Source organism: Gavia stellata, chromosome 4 (genome assembly GCF_030936135.1).
Source record: "Gavia stellata isolate bGavSte3 chromosome 4, bGavSte3.hap2, whole genome shotgun sequence".
NCBI classification, from domain to species: Eukaryota; Metazoa; Chordata; class Aves; order Gaviiformes; family Gaviidae; genus Gavia; species Gavia stellata.
This window is the reverse complement of record NC_082597.1, coordinates 83,965,362-83,985,823: the sequence shown is the minus strand read 5'-3', so window position 1 is coordinate 83,985,823 and position 20,462 is coordinate 83,965,362. Positions and strand designations below refer to the sequence as shown.

Here is a 20,462-nt window from a genome sequence, read left to right as displayed (position 1 = left end):
CCCTCACGCCTTCTCTTTGCATACGGGTAAAATATAACACAAGAAATACATGCAGCCAGAGATATTTCTGCTCTGAAAAAAATCTATCATCTGCACAGCAAGGCAGGAAGAATAGCCCAGTCATTATAGCGTATTTCCAGTCTGTTGGTATTATTTTGCAAGTGGGAGACTCCGAACTTTACTCACACAACTGCAGAAACAGCTACGGTAGAAACTCCTCTCTTGCAATTTCCTTCTGACTCACTGTTTCACCACGACGTGACTCATCGCATCTGGGCAAGTGCTCTGTTAAGGAGAGCTGGTGACTGAGGATGTTTCAGAACTACAGCTCAGCACTGGAGCAAGGCACTGCAATGAGTTAGAGATGGAGAGCGAGGATGGATAAGCCACTTCTGCACAGTGACTGCTGCGTACAGTGCAAAAGCAAAGAGGTTATCAGTCTAGTCTGGTCTTTCTCTGACACAGGCTGAGCGGTCATGTGAATCCTGCCAAGCTCCTGGCCTTACTTTCCTTTCAGCTCAGCTTTTCCTGTTGTAGCATTATTTCAGTGAATTTTTGTAAAATAACTTCATTTTTCATTTATTTCATAACAGTGTATGGAAATGCAGCCTATTGCTTTCAGTGCAGCTGATGTGTTGCATTTGTGCCCTGATACATGAACAGATATCTTTCATACCTTAACGCAAAATAGCAACTATTTCTAGAGCATCTTATTTTAAGGAGGTGGAAAATCCTGATGTTTGCTGTATGAATACAGGATCAGATCAGGTGGAAAGTTAAATGAAACAGTCTTAGGTTCCAGCCAGGGACCAAGACTCCCGATCTTCACATTCGGGAAGAAAACACCCATCCTTGACAATGCCACTTCAACTCCTTAAGTGCTTTCAATATGCTACACTTTCACTATGACACAGTAATCAGAACAGAGCCAGCTTCCTCCGTGGTTTCACTGGAAATGCTGAAACATGAACCGTTCCCATCGCCTCGGCATTGGTCTCGCTGCAGGGTGCCCCTGCTCCCAAAGTCCTACTATTGCAGGAAAGAAGTGCGACTAGCTGGAGATGGAGGATGAGGAAGGCTACACTGCTTTAAATTTACAACCCTCAGCTTCAGTTGTTACTCCTGGATATTCGAGCAGCAACAAATGTTCTGCCTTTAAGGCTCCAGCCAGTTGTGTTACAGTAGACAGTAAGTACAGATGGAAATTAGCTTTTCTAGCTAAATCAGGGCATAAATTATGTTTGCATGTTCATGTTGATTGCTTTAGAGTCTTTCTAAACTTCATAGTATGTTCTTAGCTAATGTTCATAGAAACAGCAGAAAGAATAATCATAATGGAGTCTTGTGTGCTATTATTTACAATTACAGATGATATATTTTCTGAAGCCTATCTTTACTCCAATTATTTTTTCCATTTACTACAACACAGAAGACAAATTCCACCTTTCTATGGATTTTTTTTCATTTTGGTAGGACTCATTTATTACAGCAGGGCACTACAAGAGAAGGAGGCACTATAGTTTTATCAGCTAACGCAGGCCTTGGTAATGGAAGCAATTTCCTCAGCTTGTACTGTTACAGGTGCCGGACTTCACATTTGCCTTTGTTGAGCTGTTGCACCTACAGCTCATTCCTAGGATTTTTAGGTCTCTTCACAAGGAAACCCTACGCTCCGGCGTATCAGTCACCACCCCAATGTGGTGTCATCTGCAGTCTCTTCAAATTACTTTAACGGCTGAGGGTTAGGGTCATCTCCCTTAACTTTGGCTATGTAAGTTTTAGTCGCCAAGTTTATCTGGACTTCTGGGCGCCTCTGGAGGGTGATTCTTCTCACCTAACAAAAGGTTAGTTCCCTGGAGGTGCTTGCTCTGATGCACTGGACTCAAGTAAAATACTCGATGTGTGTAATACTTTTCAGTTAACCTGAACGCTCTAAATAGACATGAAAGAGTATTACAGAAAATTGCAGAGCACTGCTTCCCAAAAGGAAAAAAATGCATATACACAAAAGATTTTAATCAGGGGCTCGTCAGCTATAAAATTCTGGAGAAGTATATTCCTGATGATTAGACATTGAAGCACAATGGAAATTTGGAGAAAGAGCCTAAAGAAAGATGCACAGTTTAATGTTCAAACATTGCAGTCATTTAGAAATCCCAGTCACAGGTTCCAGAATTAATTATCCAAAACTAGGTGGTAATTTTTTCCTTTCAAGGTGGAGAAGTCTTAGAGATTGCTTTATTATTTCCAGGACTGTGGGAAGTGCAAAATCGAATCCCTTTACTTGTTTCATGAGAATTTTCAGTCTAAAATGCTAGAGCCCCAGTTAATAAACATTCTCAGTGGATAAATAGATATTTCTCAAAATGACTGCAGGAAATTCAGAACAGTGATAACAAAAACTGCAGTAAGAAAATAATAGGCTCTGCAGATGGGATAAAGATGAACTGGTGATGTCAGAGAGGAGGTAATACCACTGCGTGGTGAGGAGAGCTGCTGGTTTTGTTGCTGAATGGGGTTTTTATTTGTCCCAGGAGCCTCTGCATCACCTTCCTTATGGCGGCCAGTGGCCTTTGCTTTCCTCGCTTTGTGCCTGGTGCTGCTGACAGGGCTGGCAGCCCTGCTGACCCTCTGTAAGTACTGTGGCGTCCCAAGCTGCTGCTGTGGGAATGAATTCCAGTAGGACTGCTTCTTGTTCCCCTGCAGACTCTCCCTGGTGTCCCTGTTCCCCCAATGGAAATCATACGGCAAGAAGGGCAACAGTACAGCTCTCCCACAGAAGTCCCCCTGAAACTCTGCGTGTCAGCACAGGTCACTCGAGATCACTAATATCTGTGCTTATAGTTACCTTAACCCTAAGGGTTACACTAATCCTAATGCAAGACCTAAACCTAACTAACCCTAATCCTAAAGCAAACGCCTAACCTTACCCTAACCCTAACACCCTAACCTTAACCCTAACCCTAAACCCCTAACCTTAACACTAACCCTAATGACCCTAATCCTAACACTAAGGCTAATCCCTAACTCTATCCCTATCCCTAAGCATAAACCTAACCTTTAAACCTAAACCCAACCCCAACCTAAACCATAACCCTAATCCTACCCCTCATCATAAGGAGCCTAACCCTAATCCTAACCCTAACCCCAACCTAAACCATAACTCTAATCCTAACACCTAATGCCTAACCCTACCCCTCATTAATGAGCCGAACCCTAATCCTAACCCTAACCCCAACCTCAACCCTAACCCCAACCCTGACCTATACCCCTAAGCCTAACCCTAACCTTTACCTTAAAATCTAACCCTAAACCTAGCCACTGACTAACCCTAACCCTAACTCTAACCCCTAACCCTAACCCATTTCTGAAATGCTTAGTCTTCACAGCTAGCTCATCCCACACCCGCACTAGCTGGATAACGGTGCCCCCCCGTGACCGTTACCGGAATATTGCACAGTTACAGTTCCCTCTTTTTCTTGGATTGCAAGCTTTTTGCAGGGGGGGCAATCCTGGCATCAAAGCATTGTGACGGGCGCATTTGCCCAACGGTAACAGCAGATTTTCCATAGAAACATTTCGATTAACAACCAAAGATGATGCCACATTACATTTGGAAGCAGAGACAGAGAGTCCCCGGCTTCTTTTAGGCAGGGGCAAGTGCCCAGGACGAACACTCAGGGTGGTTCGTGGCATCACAGAAATGTTAGCTCAGAGGCAATTCTTCAGGTTTCATGTCTGACACCCACCCTTTCCTCCCCACCATTCAAAGCTGAACTATCACCAACCCCAGATAAACTCATCTGCAGCTTTGTCCAGATGACTTTGGAAAATCTTCAAGAGCGGAGGTGCCCCCCCCCACCTTTCCAGGTGACCTTTTCCAGTGCTGCACAACTCTCCTGGTGAAAAAATGTGGATGATGTACACACAATGGTGGACATACAAAGGAAGTAGACAAAAAATAGAAGAATGCCAAAAGCTATAAATTAAAGCGACAGTTAAAGCTACAATTTTTTAAAAACAATCATAAGCACTTTCATGCACTTCAGTTTTTCAGGTTTCCAAGGATCCTGAGGAAGGAAAGAAGCTGCAGGAAATGAGGGAAGCATTGTGTTTTGAAGGGAAGGAGAAAAACGGTAAATGTGGTTATTACGTAAACAAGCACAAATCACCCCCTTTTTCAGAGCCCATCCCCTGAGAGACTGTAAAATCACAGGGAAAAGATCGGATCTGTTGGTGTCTGTTTTTAACTGTGGTAGTATTTGAGATGTGGATATGTGTGCACTAACGTGCAAAGCAACTTGTCTCTCGCCCCTCAAAAGCTCAGCTGACCCATGGCTACCCTTAATCTTGTCTCAGTCGTGCCAGCAGCTAAAGCCCCTGTATTCCTCACAGGTCTGCATAATACTCTCTCTGATTTCTAGAAACAAAATGTGCTCTCTGTCCAGCCAGCTGGCAAAACAGCGGAGCTGACAACTGCTTCTACATTTCAAAGCAGAAGAAAACATGGAAGCAAAGCCAGGAGTTCTGTTCCTCAAGAAACTCCACTCTTCTTGTGCTAAAAGACAAAGCAAAGATGGTACAGTCTTAACCTCATGCATTCCTTTATATCACGTGTTTTAACTTCCAGCAATCTTGCAGGCAGAAAACAGTTCGGTCATTTACTGATTCACCACGGTACGGTCCTTTGTATGCTGCAGTGCAAAGTGACTATAAAAAGGTTGTTTTCTGACCTTGTGTTATACCCTCCCAGAGTGGTGCTAATGATGGCACAAAGGCTAGACAGCATAGGATTTTATTACGATGACAGAAAAAGGTTTAGGGAATTGATAGTTTTAAGTAGTCTTACTAATTTGGGGGTGTTTTGCTGACTAATGAAAAATCTGTAATTTGCTGTCAAGACCATATTTTCCCTTTCTTTACACACCTATCTGGGAACCTCTTTTCCAACAGCTGTTAAGCTTACACAAATCCAAAATATCCTTATTTCCTTTTTGCTACATAAAACTTCCACAAGGAAACAAGCTTCCCTGGAAATCTCTCTACTTTTTCCAGATGGAGCTAGTTTCAGATGAGGGTTCTCAACTCTTTTATTTTAAGGCATAAAGGCTGGCCTTTTGGATTTTACTTTTTTTAAAGTGAAAATCAGATGGGTAGAGACAAAATAGAAAGTAGAAAAATGGTTTATTATTGAGTTTAGCGGCATTCTGAGGGCAGAATCATGGTTCACACTGTTGGGAGACACCTGAACACCACACCTTCAATGCTGAATTCAAGAGACGATTTTGGTATGCTATATAAATCCCTGGATAGTTCGATTCCAGATGTCTGGGTGCTTGCTTTTTCTTCCAGGTTTGGTACACGCAACTGCAGCCAGACTGAGGCCAGACCAGTTCAAGCCAGCTGTGGGTTTTAGATTTTGGATGAGTCCCTAAACATGCTACTAAGCAGCAGTAGAGTATCTGGAGGATCTGAAGAGGCTAAGATGCTGTGAGGAACCTCTTAGCACTTAGATACCTGGGAACGATTCAGGTGCCTAAGCACAGGTTTCTAGGGCAATCTGAGATGCCCGGGGGTATTCTCTTTGACCTCCAAATAATGCCTCAGCAAGGCCCAGTTCTCCCATAGGTTCTGGGTCTCATCTGTCAGTCATACGTGAAGACCTCAGACAGGTTGAAGAATCTCAAGAGGTGCCCTCTAGGCTGGTGTTCATCTCACCTAACTTCAGGCATCTACAGTGTAAGCGGTCTGCAACTTCAGAGCTACAGTCACTGGGAGGTACGGCCAGTGCAGTCAGCAATCCCACCGGGTGAGCTGAATCACTTCTCAGGCTCCGTTGGATCTATTGGCCAGATCTCTGCTGACTCTAATTGGGGCTTAAACGACGCTCCCATATCTATAGCTAAACTGCAGATACCTAAAGGCAGTGTAGATACCTAAAGGCAGACCAGATAAAGCTGGATTTTTTTTGTTTGTTTCTTTCTTTCTTTCTTTAAAAAAGCAGTGTTTTTACAGACCCAGGGTGCATTTGTCTTGTGGCAATTCAATAAACAACAATATTTGAATGATCCTATAATCAGAGCAGTCAGCACTGCCTCGTGGAAAACAAGCATGGACAATAGGTTACTCTCTTCTTGAGTAAGAGTTATCTCCTTTGGTTTAGAACCTTCACAGCTGGAAGATACAGGAACTTCAGTCTTATTTTTGAAATATTGTTGTGATGATTTTCTCATACCTACAGGTTTCTCTGCCACAGGATTCACAGTTTTATTGGGTTGGATTGTCATACATATCTGAAAGGAGCGGCTGGTACTGGGAGGATGGAACAGCTTTTTCAAAAGAAGTGACCAATTGGTAAGCCTGCGTAACTTAGGACCAGTGTGGTTCTATCCGATGGGCCCCATTTAATTATGAGACTTGTGCTTCCTCTTACTTTCCCATGTTTGTCATGTGCAATGACGAAGGAGCATGGACACCATAGTATCTGCTATTGAGCTCTGAATTTGTGTCCTGTATAAGGAATGATGGGTGGCAAAGTACAGCTCGATCACATGCACCAGACCCAAAAGGACCACCTAGCAGAAATAAAATAGCTCCAAGGGGGAAATAACTCTACATTCCAATGGCAAATCAGTATGATTTCAAATGGTCCAAATATAAATCACATGATGTAACTGGAACGTCATTAAGCCATATCTTTTCATTTCCTAGGGTAATATTATATGACAACATCTTCTGTGCCTCTTTATACGGACAGATTATTTATGCCAGCCACTCCTGTTCGACAAAGCAATTCTGGATCTGTGAGAAAGTGGCTGTTCATTTCACCTGAAGAAGCACTGCAAGAAGGGACGTGGGATCTGCCACTGTGAGATATCAACTTTAGGAACCGGAAGTTTTAAATATAATTTTATTTTTGTTCTTTTATCATGAAGTTTTCTCAGAATGGTGATTCAAATGGACAGGTCATTAGAGACTAAATCTTCTTCTTTGTCTGCTTTTTCCCTCCCAGGCTCACAAATGAGAGAGAGAAAAAAAAAAACTACAAAGCTAAAAGCTACAAGCCTAGGAAGCAGTTTGAAAGAGTTACCTACAGTCAAGCAATGATTCTTGCGTGACTCTCTAGGTTGACAACACACAGTCTCGCGGATCTCTATATTTCTTGAGCTTCAGTCAGCATTTTACACTAACACCTGCCAGTCATAAACCAGTCCAACTACATCCTTGATCATTTTACTCACTGAATTACTTACCGTACACACTAACTACCATCCACCATAATCGTCTTCCAGAGCAGGTTGCCTAGGCATGCCTTCTTTCCTAAATCTATTCTTCCAACTGTTCCTCTGTTTGATGTACAGGGATACAGAAAGAACAGAAAGCTTTATTTATCCATAAAATTCTTTAATGCATTAATATTTGTAGGAACAAAAGGACATTTGTGAGAAGACTACAGGGAATCCCTGGAAGCAATCTCTGTGGAGAGTCAAATGTCGTGGTTGGATTTAAACATTACCTGAATAACTTCAGTGCTATCAAAACATTAACTGCTATGCAAATAGCAGGGAGGATAATAATTCTGTGCTCCATTCAGAGCTACACACAACCAGTACTCAAACTGATGGAGAATCCATTGCCACAGGTCTCACCTGAGCTCTTGTATTATATCCACACTGTTTGGGATCTCTGAGCCCAAGGCACACACTATGCATCACGTGTTATTAAAGCACTTGACGTACTTCTTGAAACAAAATGATGCCTCCACTTTTCTGGGTGCAGTTTCATTGCATGAGTTCTTTGAAGTTTTGTATGTCAGCGTCTGTTTTGTATTACAAATGCATATATTCCTTGTATCTATATACCTTGTATCCATATGTTTCCGCCTTAGTATTTGGAGACTTTCCTCAAAATAAATGAAAAAAATAGTAATATGTCTTTAATATTCAATATTTTCTTGGAAAATATTCTCAAAGACTGAAGCAGTTCCTTGGTAAAAAAATGAATCCTTCTTCCTAATGTGCCAAAAGATGTTTGTGAACTGAATAAATTCACTATACTCAGCAGAGCCAAGTCATAATTCATGGGCACAACTACCAGTTGAACTATCTAGTATTCCTTACTATTGCAGTAGGAAATGCAAGGTACAGTGCAAGTAAGGTACAATGTTTCATCTGTTTCAGCCCATTCAACTTGAAAAAAATAATTCACAGCAGGCATCTAAGCTGCCACATTTTACCCCTTTTTCTTCTGATAAATTAACACTTGATTTTTTTCCCTAGCAATCTTCTATACACCTTTGTTTGATGGCTGCATTGTGAAAACAAATGTTAGCCTCTGGGCTTCCTGCTGACTGCTTACTGTGACTTTTTAGGGAGCATTCAGTATTACTGCAGGAAGGTCAGGTCAGCGGTGCTAACTTGCAGGGTACATTTCTTTTGTTTCTATGGCTGGATGATCTTTATAAACTATTTCCATATCTTCATATAGAAAACTCCATTTGGTCTTAGCCCAGTGGAAATGCCCTTGGAAAGGGCTTTTCCCCTCTTAACAGTGGTGTATTTCAGAGGGAAGAACTTGTAGTATCTAGTATTTTAAATTCAAGGAAATCCATTATTTCATCCAGTCTGCCTTCTATCTCAGAAGCTGTCAAAGTTCTCCTGACTAGTCATGTATGAAGCCCAAGACACAGGCTGCTCAGGGAGGTCCACTGTCTTCGGGCATAGGGGAGGTCCACAATCTTTCCATGGCACTGGGAAGTTCAAAGAAGAGGTTCATCTGAAGCACATTTTGTATGGAAAATAAAACCTGGTATTGTATACTAAGTGTGAGAGTAAAGCTCTTTATAGAGCCCGAGACATCATAAATCTTGAAAGGTTTGGGAACTAAAGAGAAGTTGTTGGCTTCAACATCCCCTCAAACAGGACATGGACAGTGAAGAAGATAGATAGGGGTGAAGTGAATAAAGGGGTGCATCGGGGGAATGAGCCCTGCAGTGCCGTTCTGAAGTGGAAGGAGCATGACAGCTTCACATTTGCCCATCTACAATAAGATAATCAAGACAGTGAAATGGGAGGAGCCTAAATGTCAGCTGCTGGATAGGAAAAAGCAGAGTTCATGGATGTCAGGAAGTCAAGTTCAGAAATAAAAGCGTTGAACCAAGCACCCCAGCTACATAGTGCGTCTTCACATCCTCCACTACACTCTCTGCTCCAGGCCCTACACCAAGTCCATCCTGTCTCATTCCCAATGGCCTCCATCATCCTTGTTATGAGCACACCCACTGCCCTGGAGGGGGTTCAGACTTGCCAGTAGATGCCTGTGCTCACAGGCTGAAACGCACTGTCAGCAAGATGCTAAATGATATGGTGCCAGTCTGTGTTCACAGACACGGTCTGTAGAAAGCAACAAAGAAAAATGCCCCTTCCCTGTGAAGGTCAGCCAATTTAATACAGAATTCAATGCTCATCTGTCCCTGGATCTTCATTCTCCTTTTGTTCTTTCTATTTCAAATCAGAATCTTAAAACATTTAACCATCTTTCACTGATACGTTTTTAAATGAGTAAAAGGTGACTAAAAGACTACAAGAAGGTGCCCAGGAGCACAGCCACAACAGCAGACATGGGACCATCTCTTTATCAGCAAGTGCTCCTTTGGAGCCCTCTGTCTTGTCCCCATATTCATGCTTCATAGCTCTGTCAGGGCTGATTAGAGCACTACTAGAGGCAACTAACAGAAAATGTAGTAAGCGAAATCCCAGTTAGACACAAGGAGAATATTCTTCACAGTGGGGGTGGCCAAACACAGGAACAGGTATCCAGAGAGGCTGGGAGCTCTCCATCCTTGGAGACTGCGTGAACTTGACTGGACAAGTCCTTAAGCAACTTCATCAAAGCTGCCCCAGCTTTGAACAGGGGGTTGAACCACATGACTTCCAGAGGTTCCTTTCAAACAACGGCACTTAAGACATAAGTCTGAAGACTTAAGACACCATGGTTCTGCCACACATCTTTTCTTGGAGGTGACCAGACTCCTTGACACAGGTCTCAGCTCTGGTTCATGCATCTCTAATGACAGATTTCCGGTTACACAATCTCACTCTCACCCTACAGAGTCACATCGCTCTAAGCCTGCCTGGTCTTTCTCATAGCATCTTCTGCCCTTAACAAGATCTTTCAACTGGTATTATTTTGTCCCTGGGGCATGGTCTTTCACTCTGTCCTTGCCTTCACTTGGTCAGTTTTTGTCTTTGTTTTGCTTTAAATTAAATAAACCCCTATTTACCTGGAACATTTGATGCAGCAGGTGATGTGCCAACCTTTCAGAACTGTCTCTCTTGTCATCATGACTTTAATACATCCTATGTTCTCCTGGTAGGGGAACTTCCAGAGGAAAAATGGAAGAGTGCACAGCACTGTGCAGAAGGGCCAGCAAGCTGTGAGCCAAGCTTTACACAAAGAAAAATGGGCTCCTACTGTAGTTGCGTGGTGCAGAGAATTGGAGTTACTAAAGAAAGTAGTATCCAGTCTGTTTCTCACTTTCTAAATTTTTCTCTCCAAGTTACAAGACAGGAGAAGAAATGATGCTATTTCAGGTGGTCTACTATTGTTCCCTTGAGCATTCTCCCCTAAAAATCGCAGTGATTCTTCCCTTCGTACTCATAGATCTCAGAGTCATGGAAAGATTTAATTCGGAAGGGACATCTGAAGGCCATCTGGTCCAAACTCCTGCTCAGCAGGTCTAATTTCAAAGCTAGATCAGAGAAGCCCAGTCCTTGTCCAGTCAAGTTCAGGACATCTCCAAGGATGGAGATGACACGCCCTCTCTGGGCACCTCTTCCAATATTTGACCACTCTACCTGTAACTTAGGACCATTGCTTCTTGTCCTTTCACTCTATACCTCTGAGAGTCTGGCTCCATCTTCTCCATAGCCCCTTTATGCAGTGAAAGAATGCGATTGGATTCTCCTTAGCTTTCCCTCCTCCAGGCTGAACAAACCCAGTTGTCAGAGCCTGTCCCTGTAAATCAAGTGCTCCAGCTCTCCTAAGCAACTTGGTGGTTCCCCCCTTGACCAGTTTTAGTATTTACGTGTTTTATGGGATTTTTTTTTTTCTTTTTTTTGCTGGGGAGCCCAAAGCTGGATGTAGTACTCCAGCTGCATACTCATGAGTGATGGAGAGAAGAGAATCATCACCTCCTTCACCCTTGTTAGCTACACTCTTGCTAGGTCGGTCTGGAATGTGGTTAGCCTTTGCCAGAATTGCTCACTTTTCTTATTTGGTAAATCCTATCTGTGAGTTTTTCCCCACACTCTGATTTCCCACTTCTCCCTCTGAGAAGATGACATTAGACCCTGGACAGCACTTCCTACCTCCTCAGTGTGACTAAATAGCTTCAGCAGCTATTTGCAGCTGCGAACTTTGCCCTCAATCGAATAGAAACACCTGGATTTTTAGCCCTTAACACTGAATAATGAAAAAGGCACAGAGATGAAGTTAGTCTGCCTCTGAGATGAATGAAAGGTGTTTGTTCTGGTTTAAAATGTGGGAAGTTCAAAGGAGGTGAAAGTCATGGGAAGGCTAAATGGAAAAGAGAGGAACTACCAGGCCATGCATTTACTGGAACTCATGTCATCCCTACGCGTCTCTAGACCTGGGTATGCAGATGCAGGCCGAGATGTGATGGGTGGGAAGAGAGGAGTTCTTCCCATGAGGGAGGAAAAGGATGAGTCACGCATAACACTTGAATACAAATATCTTGCCTTAGGGCATTTGAAGTGTGACTCATTCTCCCATCCCCTCCCTCTTTCTGCCTTTCTTTTTGCTTCTCCTTCACAAATCATTCAGTCTGTCATTTAAAAGGATCATTGCTGAACCACGAATGAGTTCTCAGATAATGCATACGAATACAGAGGAAGAGGATGGATACTCTAATTTAAATCACCTGCCACAGCATCCAGCCAGACACTACATGTCCCTGAACATCAACCAAGGTATGACTGACACCGGCTCTTTGAACTTTCTGTGCTATGGTAGAGAATGACAATAGGAACAGTGTCTCTTGTCCAGCTCAGTAAATAAGAAAATTATGTACTCATAGGTTTAATGTTATAGGTTTAATGCACTATTTGTATTGTTTTGTCTGACAAAAAACAGCATGCATGAATGTGAAAATGCATAGAGTGGAACTGCTGCCATTACTTGCCCTAAATTTCTGTAGGAAAAGACAGGTGGCTTCAGGATCAAACTCTGGAATGTAGGAAACAGCTTTAGTGTGGATAGTTTTAGTTATTGTTTATTTATTATTATAGGAAATGGCTATAGAGACAGGACAATCTGACTTTAATAGGAAAAAACTTTCACATTTTTCCCTCTGGACCTCAAATTTTCATAAAATGCTTAAGATTCATAGCCTTTAAGGCCAGAAGGGATGAGGCAGCACCAGGCCTGAATGCATAGGTCATGTCATTTCCCTTCTTCAAGTCCCATAGCTCCAGCTGGGCTAAACGATGTACTTCAAGAGGGCATCCAGTCTTGAGTCTTGAGTTAAATATTTCTTCATCTGAAAGGTCCATCATACTGCATTCCCATGACCGTTTGGTGATGGTAACTCTCAGGAACTTTTCAATCCAGGGAAACCTCAGTGGATAATTTGAACTCCAGAATTTTCCTGAACTGGGCTTCAGCCTGGAGCTGGCACACAGCCCGAGCACTGTGTGCCCTGAGAGCAGGAATGATTTGTCCAAAGTGTAAGATGGTATGCAAACACTTCCCTACTCCGCTCTGCCAGAGCAGAGTAATACAGTACTGCCAAAGGAGAACAGGAGCATCGCCTACTTCTAAGTCGAAGGATCACTACAGTGTTTCATAGCTTTATCATTTGTCAAAGGCAAGAAAACCCCACCTGTTCCGTTTAACCCATGTCCAATGTCTCCTTTCAAACAGACCTCTTTAATAGAGGCAACACATCTTCTCAACTTGCATTTGGGTTGATACTTAAGATATAATAGAGCCTGGAAGGGGACCTCTTTCAACAGTCACCAGATGATGGCTCTTCATGGAGGGGTGGAGGGTTGGGAGTGCTGATGAACAGGGTAAATTGTTGATTTCTCCCAGGGCGCTCTCTTCCCTTTGCTGTATGGTGGCCAGCTATCTTCACTTTGTTCGCGCTTTGCCTGGCCCTCACCATAGGAATGGTAGTCCTAGGTAAGTGCCGAAATGTACTGTGTCCCTTTATTCGTATTAACATGTTGGGAATAACTGCATTGAAGAAAGGTGGCAGACTGACTGCAACAAGGGCTGTCATAGCTCATCCTCTGCACATGTACTGTCCTTTCCTCTCCTCCTAATTGCCTGCGATGAACACTCTGCAGCTTGGTGCACATAAGGCTTTGAAAGAAGCAATTTTTTTAAGTCTGGACCTGTGCCCAGAGCAAGGATATAAAAGTCAAGATTATATACTTCGGAAAGAGTGGGAGGAATGGATTGTGTCCTTGTCCTCCTATTACTCATTTATTTGCTAATTCGAATTCAGTTATAAAATTCTAATGTTGACTTCCATAAAGCAGTTTGTTGTTTCCCTTCTCCTCTTCCCCTGTTGTTCAAGTCTCTCTACTCTGCTGGAACAGCAGTTCTTGTCTCATTCCTTTGGTAAACCTTTCATGTTTGTAGACTAACCTTTCGTGTTTGTAGACTACTGTCTTAAATTAGTTCGTACTAGTATGTTGAAAATGGATGTACTTCTAATACTTAGATTCATGAGGAAATCTCACTTTTTCTGCCTCTTTCACTCAGTCATCCCAGTTTACCTGAGATGTGCAAGAGAACTGAAGACTCTCGTATTCATATTAGTTTTTATCATGTGTAACATGACTGTGCCTATACCTTCTATCACAGAGCCTGGACATAGTGATTCTAAGCCATTGCTCCCAAAAGCCAGTATCTAAATACTGTTGAGGAAGATATATAAAAAAACTGTCCCCACTTTCTTCAGAGAAGTTTTGCCAGCCTTTAAGAAAAAAAGGTTTTTTCAACCTGAAGTACGTTTAGAATTTTAGTTTTTTTCAAAGGCTTATAAAACTTCCTTTAAGATCAACATGATTAGTTCAAGACAGTACTTCCTAAGCATATTTTTTGCATTATTTTAATCTTTGATCAGGTTACCAAGTGGTCTACAATGGCACTGTGATTAAACTGCATTTAAAATTTGGAAATCTCTTTATCCATCATTTTCTCATCTGCTAATCTCCTCACAATATGTGACACTGTAGCATCAGAGTTGCAATGTGAGCACGCTGTTGCAAAAAGTGAATTTGCAATATATGATGAAGCATGTGTCATGCAGTGGCATCGTCACAGCTTTTTTGTCTCATGAAGAATATCTTTAAAAATTCCAGGTCTCGGAGGTTCTAAGGCACCTGCAGGACATTATGAAAACTTGCAAGGACTAAAGGAGAGATTGTGCTTGATGGGTGACGCAAACAGTAAGAACGACAGTAAGTAGAACTACTGCTCACACAGCCTGAAATCTATTTGTTAGGCCTTATATCAGATTAAACAAGGGTGTGATATGCTATATCAGATTAAATAATGAGTTTAAAAAAAAAGAATAAGCATAGATGTGACCCATAAAGCGTGATATATGTTTGAGCTCTGCATCACTTTGACTTTCCAGGCCTATGGGTGTAGACTCCTCTACTCTTCCTTTGGCTGTTTATAAGGGACTGATGGTTTCTTTCTGTTCTAGGACACGTGTGTTCACTCTGCCCTGTAAACTGGAAATGGGTTGGAGGCGACACCTGTTTCTACTTTTCAGAAAAGGAGGCCACATGGCAGGAAAGTGAAGAGTCTTGCTTCTCCCAGAACGCCACCCTTCTTACAGTGAAAACGAAAAGCAAGTTGGTACGGTTCCAACCATACTGGTATTTCTTCGCATTGGTATCAACCATTCAAAACTCCTCACCAGACAGCAAATACCTCTTGATGTTACATAGTAATAGAGGCACTGTCCCCAAGGTCTGAGGCAACGCAGACTGCAGAGCATTTAACCACAAACGGGTAACGATGAGGTAGCTAGCAACACAGGATATTATTCAGCCAAAGAGTGGACATGAGTGACATGGATCCTGTGAAAGATGTAAGCAGTGAGTCTTTCGTTCAGGAAATCTCTTTGAATACTCTGAGAGATAGGGCTCTAAAAAGAATTGTTGCCCTAGTCTTACATTTAGTAGAGACACCAGACACAAAATATTCCTGTTTGGGTGCCAAATAGAGATGTTGTCTCTTGGAAACTGTTGTGAGGGCCTAATGAGGACTTCAGAGAATCATTGTCAAATTACCCTCTTTGGTTCTTTCTTGATCATCTCCTTTCTCAACAGTAGTTGTTTAGGTACAGCAAAAAAAATACCCACAAGCTCCTTGGTGATAAAGGTTTTGCATTTTTTTATAGATTAGCTTATCTCAAATATCACAAAAAAAATCTTATTGGATTGGATTATCATATGGAGTTGATGGCTGGTCTTGGATAGACGATACGAAACTTTCTACAAAGAGAATGGACTGGTAAGTTTTCTGAACTTAAATAATTGGTAGGGTTTTATTTCTTCTTGTACAATATCCTCCCTGTGCCCTGAAGGAGGAGGAAGCCAAAATCCCATTAATGGCAAAGCTTCGAGAATACAGCCTCAGATATATTTCAAGTTAAAATACTTTTTTAGGTGTGGAAGCCCTGAAATAGAGTCTCAGAAAACTGGAAGTGTGAGCGGGAGTAGTAGTCAACAAACCAGTGCAACCAGTGACTGCTCTCACTATGTAAACCCATGCACTTTATGAAACATCCCACGATTCTATAGGAAGCAACCCACACTTCCTTCAAGACAGCCTACCTCCTGCAAAGCCTACCTGCACCTGCCTCTTCTACTCAGCCACAATTATCCCAAATTCTCTTCTCTCTTCCATCAACATTTTGAAACCTTTATTACACAAAACCAGTCAACATTAGGTGGAGACAACCTGTTTACTTTTTCTGTAAAATCTCATCATCTTACTTGGTGTATTTCTCCTTTACTAACCGGGGGAGGGGGAAATCAAATTCACATTCTGTTCCATGTGAAGTGATCACTGTATGCAGTAATGTGAGAGTCCTCTTCAGGGCCTGGAGAACCTTCTTCAAGTGAAGATTCTCCAGCACTTCCTTGGAAACACGTGCTCATTTTGTCTTGCAAACTCTTATATTTCCCGCAGCTAGCAGACATCGGGCAGAATGATCTGCCTTCTGTTTGGGCAGACCACTGCCTTGCAGTTTCCAGACCCAAATTACCACTATGTAAAGCAATGGTTGGAGTGACATAACCACAGGTACTATTTTCTGCTTTGATGATGCTCCACACACAGGCTTTCTTTTTTACATCTTTGAGTTGAAGGCAGGTGGGAGAATGATCCTTCAGACCTGAATTATATGACCTGTTATGCTCTTCAATATTTTGTATAAACCTTTACAAACCTTAAAATGACTAAGCAACTTTTGCAATAATGTATGATTGTCCAAAAGGGCTTTATGGTTTTTGCTTAAATTTGTGCATGAGAGTTTTTAACATGATGGTGTGGTGTTTTTTTTTCTAGGATTGATTTGTCCTCTGAGCAAAACTGTGCATACCTGTATTATAAAAAGTCAAGAGTTTACAGTGAGAATTGTTATGAGAAATATCCCTGGATCTGTGAGAAGGCAGCAGTCCAGCTGATCTAAAAACATTATCAGCAGAAAAAGAACTGGAAGAGTATGAAGAAGATTTTGATGTTCAGATTTTTCAAAGAAGGGGTATAAAAGAATGCTTAATAGAAACTCAGAGCCGAGTCCATCCTTTCTTCCTAGCATATTCACACAAACGCAAAAATGGAAAAGACAGAAAGCCTTTGCAGATAAAAAGAACCAGCAGTAACAAATATCTACTAATCAGAGATGAGATATTAATCTCATTGTTCTAGCTCAGAAACCTCTACCTTAGCGATGCTGACAATCTTAAGCATTGCTTACAGCCAAAGAAATCAGAAGTGTAAAGGCCTGTGGGACCACTTCTTGCCACTCCGATAGGAATTTCACGTATACCCATTTCTACCAAGGCTCTCTCTTTAGTCCGTTTGGCCTTTCTCAGATGATGAGTCTTCCCTCACTTCTGTTTGTAAAGGTATGCTAACCTCCAATAACTCTTAACTATTTCCAGCCCTCTCTTCAGCACACTCACTTTCAGTTTTTCTATGTTCCTCTAAAACTCCAAGGCAAGCTCTCCTCTCCTTTACTACTCAAAGACATGTGGCTCCCTTGTTCACTGCTTGGCAGTGAAGCATCACTTGGCATCCTCATCCTCTTCTTGACTGGGTATGGTATAAGAATTCTAGATATGTTCAAATTTTACTTCCAGAGAATGATGTTCTTCCTTTGCACGCAATCATATGACCTTCCAAGAATGCCCAGAAGTCAGTGTTAAATGAGTTTTAATAAACAGTATGCTATTATCATAATCACCATTGCAGTTATGCAGGGAGAATGGGAATAATGTTTGGATTTTTCCAAGAATGCCATCTGAGGGCCATTAGTCTTAAGCTAACATAGAATATGTCCATCCCTTTACCTAATGCATCTCATCATATGAAAGGATGGAAATGTGGAATGAATGGCTGCACACTGAATGAACGTGGCATGAATGGCTGCACTGATAGCTGGAATGCTGTGATGGTATTCAGAAAAGTATTAATTGCTGAATGGGGAACTGAATTTTCCAACGTATTGGAAAACACATATTTTTGGTATTATATATTAATTGTCTTTTGGAATGGATGATTTTCTAAATCTAAGTAAGTGTATCTGGTGTATCTTGTTCAGGATCCTGAGGGGAGGGAGGCAGGTAAAAAGCAAGCTCACAGCGCTGGACTTCAGGAGAGCAGACTTTGGCGTCTTCAAAGATCTGCTCAGAAGAGTCCCATGGGATAAGGCCCTGGAGGGATGATGGGCCCAAGAAAGCTAGTTAATATTCAAGGATTACCTTCTCCAAGCTCAAGAGCAGTCTGTCCCAACAAGTAGGAAGTCAGGCAGGAATGCCAGGAGGCCTACATGGATGAACAAGCTGATCTTGGCAAAACTCAAACACAAATAGGAAGCATACAGAGGGTGGAAGCAGGGACAGGTAACCTCGAAGGAACACAGAGACACTGTCCAAGCGTGCAGGGATGAAGTTAGGAAAGCCAAAGCCCAAAAGGAATTGAATCTGTTGAGGGGTGTCAAAGGCAACGAGGAGGGCTTCTACAAGTACCTAGGTGACAAAAGGAAGACTAGGGAAAATGTGGGCCCATTGCTGAAGGAGACCAGAGACCTGGTGACACAGGACGTGGAAAAGGCTGAGGTACTGAACACTTTCTTCACCTCAGTCTTTACTAGCAAGACCGACCTCCAGGAATCCCAGGTTCCAGAGACCAGAGGGAAAGGCTGGAGCAAGGAAGATGTATCCATGGTGGAAGAGGACATGCGTAAGTCCCTGGGCCCTGATGGGATGCACCCACAAGTGCTGAGGGAGCTGGCAGATCTCATTGCGAGGCAACTCTCGATACTCTTCGATTGATCGTGGCAACTGGGAGAAGTGCCCAAGGACTGGAATAAAGCAAATGTCACTCCTGTCTTCAGTAAGGGCAGGAAGGAGTACACAGGGAACTACAGGCCATGGGAAAGTGATGGAGCAGCTACTTCTGGAAACCATTTCCAGGTACATGAAGGACAAGAAGGTGATTTGGAGTAGCCAGCATGGATTCACCAAGGGGAAGTCATACTTGACCAACCTGATCACCTTTTATGATGACATGATTGGCTTGGTAGACAGGGAGAGAACGGTGAATTTTGTCTACCTAGACTTCAGTAAGGCTTTCAACACTGTCTCGCATAAGATCCTCATAGAGAAGCTGTTGATGTACAGACTGGATGAGCAGACAGTAAGGTTGATTGAAAACTGGCTAAACAGATGGACCCAGAGGGTGGTGATCAGTGGCATGAATTCTACAGCTGGAGGCCAGTTGCTAGCAGTGCACCCCGGGGTCAACACTGGATCTGACCTGGTTCAACATTTTCATTAATGATCTGGATGATAGAGCAGAGTTTGCTAGTGACACCAAACTGGGAGGAGTGGGTGATAGGCCAGAGGGGTGTGCTGCCATCCAGAGGGACCTCAACTGGCTGGAGAAACGGGCTGACAGGAACCTCATTAAGTTCAATAAGGAGAAGTGCAAAGTCCTTCACCTGGGGAGGAACAAGCCCAGGCACCAGTACATGCTGGGGGCCACCCAGCTGGGAAGCAGCTTTGCAGAAAATGACCTGAGGGTCCTGGTGGACACCAAATTGACCATGAGCCAACAGTATGCCCTTGTGGCAAAGAAGACTAATGGTATCCTGGGCTGCACTAGGAGGAGTGTTGCCAGCAGGTCAGGGGAGGTGATCCTTCCCCTCTGCTCAGCACTGGAGAGGTCACACCTGGAGTGCTGGGTCCAGTGCTGGGCTCCCCAGTACAAGAGAGACATGGACATACTGGAGAGGGTCCAATGAAGGCCAACGAAGATGATGAAGGGACAGAAGCATCTCTCCTATGAGGAAAGGCTGAGAGAGCTGGGATGGTTTAGCATGGAGAAGAGAAGGTTTGGAGGGGAACTTCTTAATGTGTATAAATACCTGAAGGGAGGCTACAAAGAGGATGGAGCCAGGCTCTTTTCAGTGGTGTCCACTGACAGGACCAGAGGCAATGGGCACAAACTGAAGCAGAGGAGGTTCCCTCTGAACATCAGGAAACACATTTTTTACTGTGAGGGTGACCTAACACTGGCACTGGTTGCCCAGAGAGGTTGTGGAGTCTCCATCCATGGAGATATTCAAAAGCGATCTGGACATAGTCCTGGACAACTGGTTCTAGGTGGCCCTGCTTGAGCAGGGGGGTTAAAGCAGATGACTTCCAGAGGTCATAGAATCACAAAATGGTTGGGTTGGAAGGGACCTTTAAAGAACATCTAGTCCAACCCCCCTGCCCTGGGCAAGAACATCTTTCATTAGGTCAGGTTGCTCAAAGCCCTGTCCAACCTGACCTTGAACACTTCCAGGGTTGGGGCATCCACAGCTTCTCTGGGCAACCTGTTCCAGTGTCTCACCACTCCCATCACAAAAGATTTCTTTCTTTTGTCTAACCTAAATCTACCCTCTTTTTGTTTAAAACCATTGCCTCTTGTCTTGTCACTACATGCCTTGGTAAAAAGTCTCTTTCTATCTTTCTTATAAACACCCTTTATATATTGAAAGGCCGCAAGAAGGTCTCTTCCCCAGGCTGAACAATCCCAACTCTCTCAGCCTTTCTTCATAGGAGAGCTGTTCCAGTCCTCTGCTCTGAGGTTCCTTCTAACCTCAACCATTTGGTGATTCTGTGTTTTTTCAAGAGCTCAAA

The 20,462-nt window shown here is 42.9% G+C and overlaps 1 protein-coding gene across 1 annotated transcript; it reads left to right on the top strand.

Moving 5' to 3' along the window:
* Positions 1-1,061: 1,061 nt before the first annotated feature.
* KLRD1 (killer cell lectin like receptor D1) lies at positions 1,062-6,832 on the top strand. Its single transcript, XM_009807618.1, has 6 exons — positions 1,062-1,188; positions 2,535-2,633; positions 4,050-4,136; positions 4,425-4,579; positions 6,242-6,354; positions 6,712-6,832. Exons 1-6 carry the CDS (start codon positions 1,062-1,064, stop codon positions 6,830-6,832), a joined length of 702 nt encoding a protein of 233 aa, XP_009805920.1.
* The last annotated feature ends 13,630 nt before the right edge of the window (positions 6,833-20,462 follow it).

Bases quoted from the DNA above. Each gene is read 5' to 3' on its own strand.
- KLRD1 (XM_009807618.1), top strand. From the start codon at position 1,062: ATGGAGGATGAGGAAGGCTACACTGCTTTAAATTTACAACCCTCAGCT. The intron at 2,634-4,049 runs GTAAGTACTGTG...CATGCACTTCAG, and splicing joins GGCAGCCCTGCTGACCCTCT to TTTTTCAGGTTTCCAAGGAT. The intron at 4,137-4,424 runs GTAAATGTGGTT...TCTGATTTCTAG, and splicing joins TGAAGGGAAGGAGAAAAACG to AAACAAAATGTGCTCTCTGT.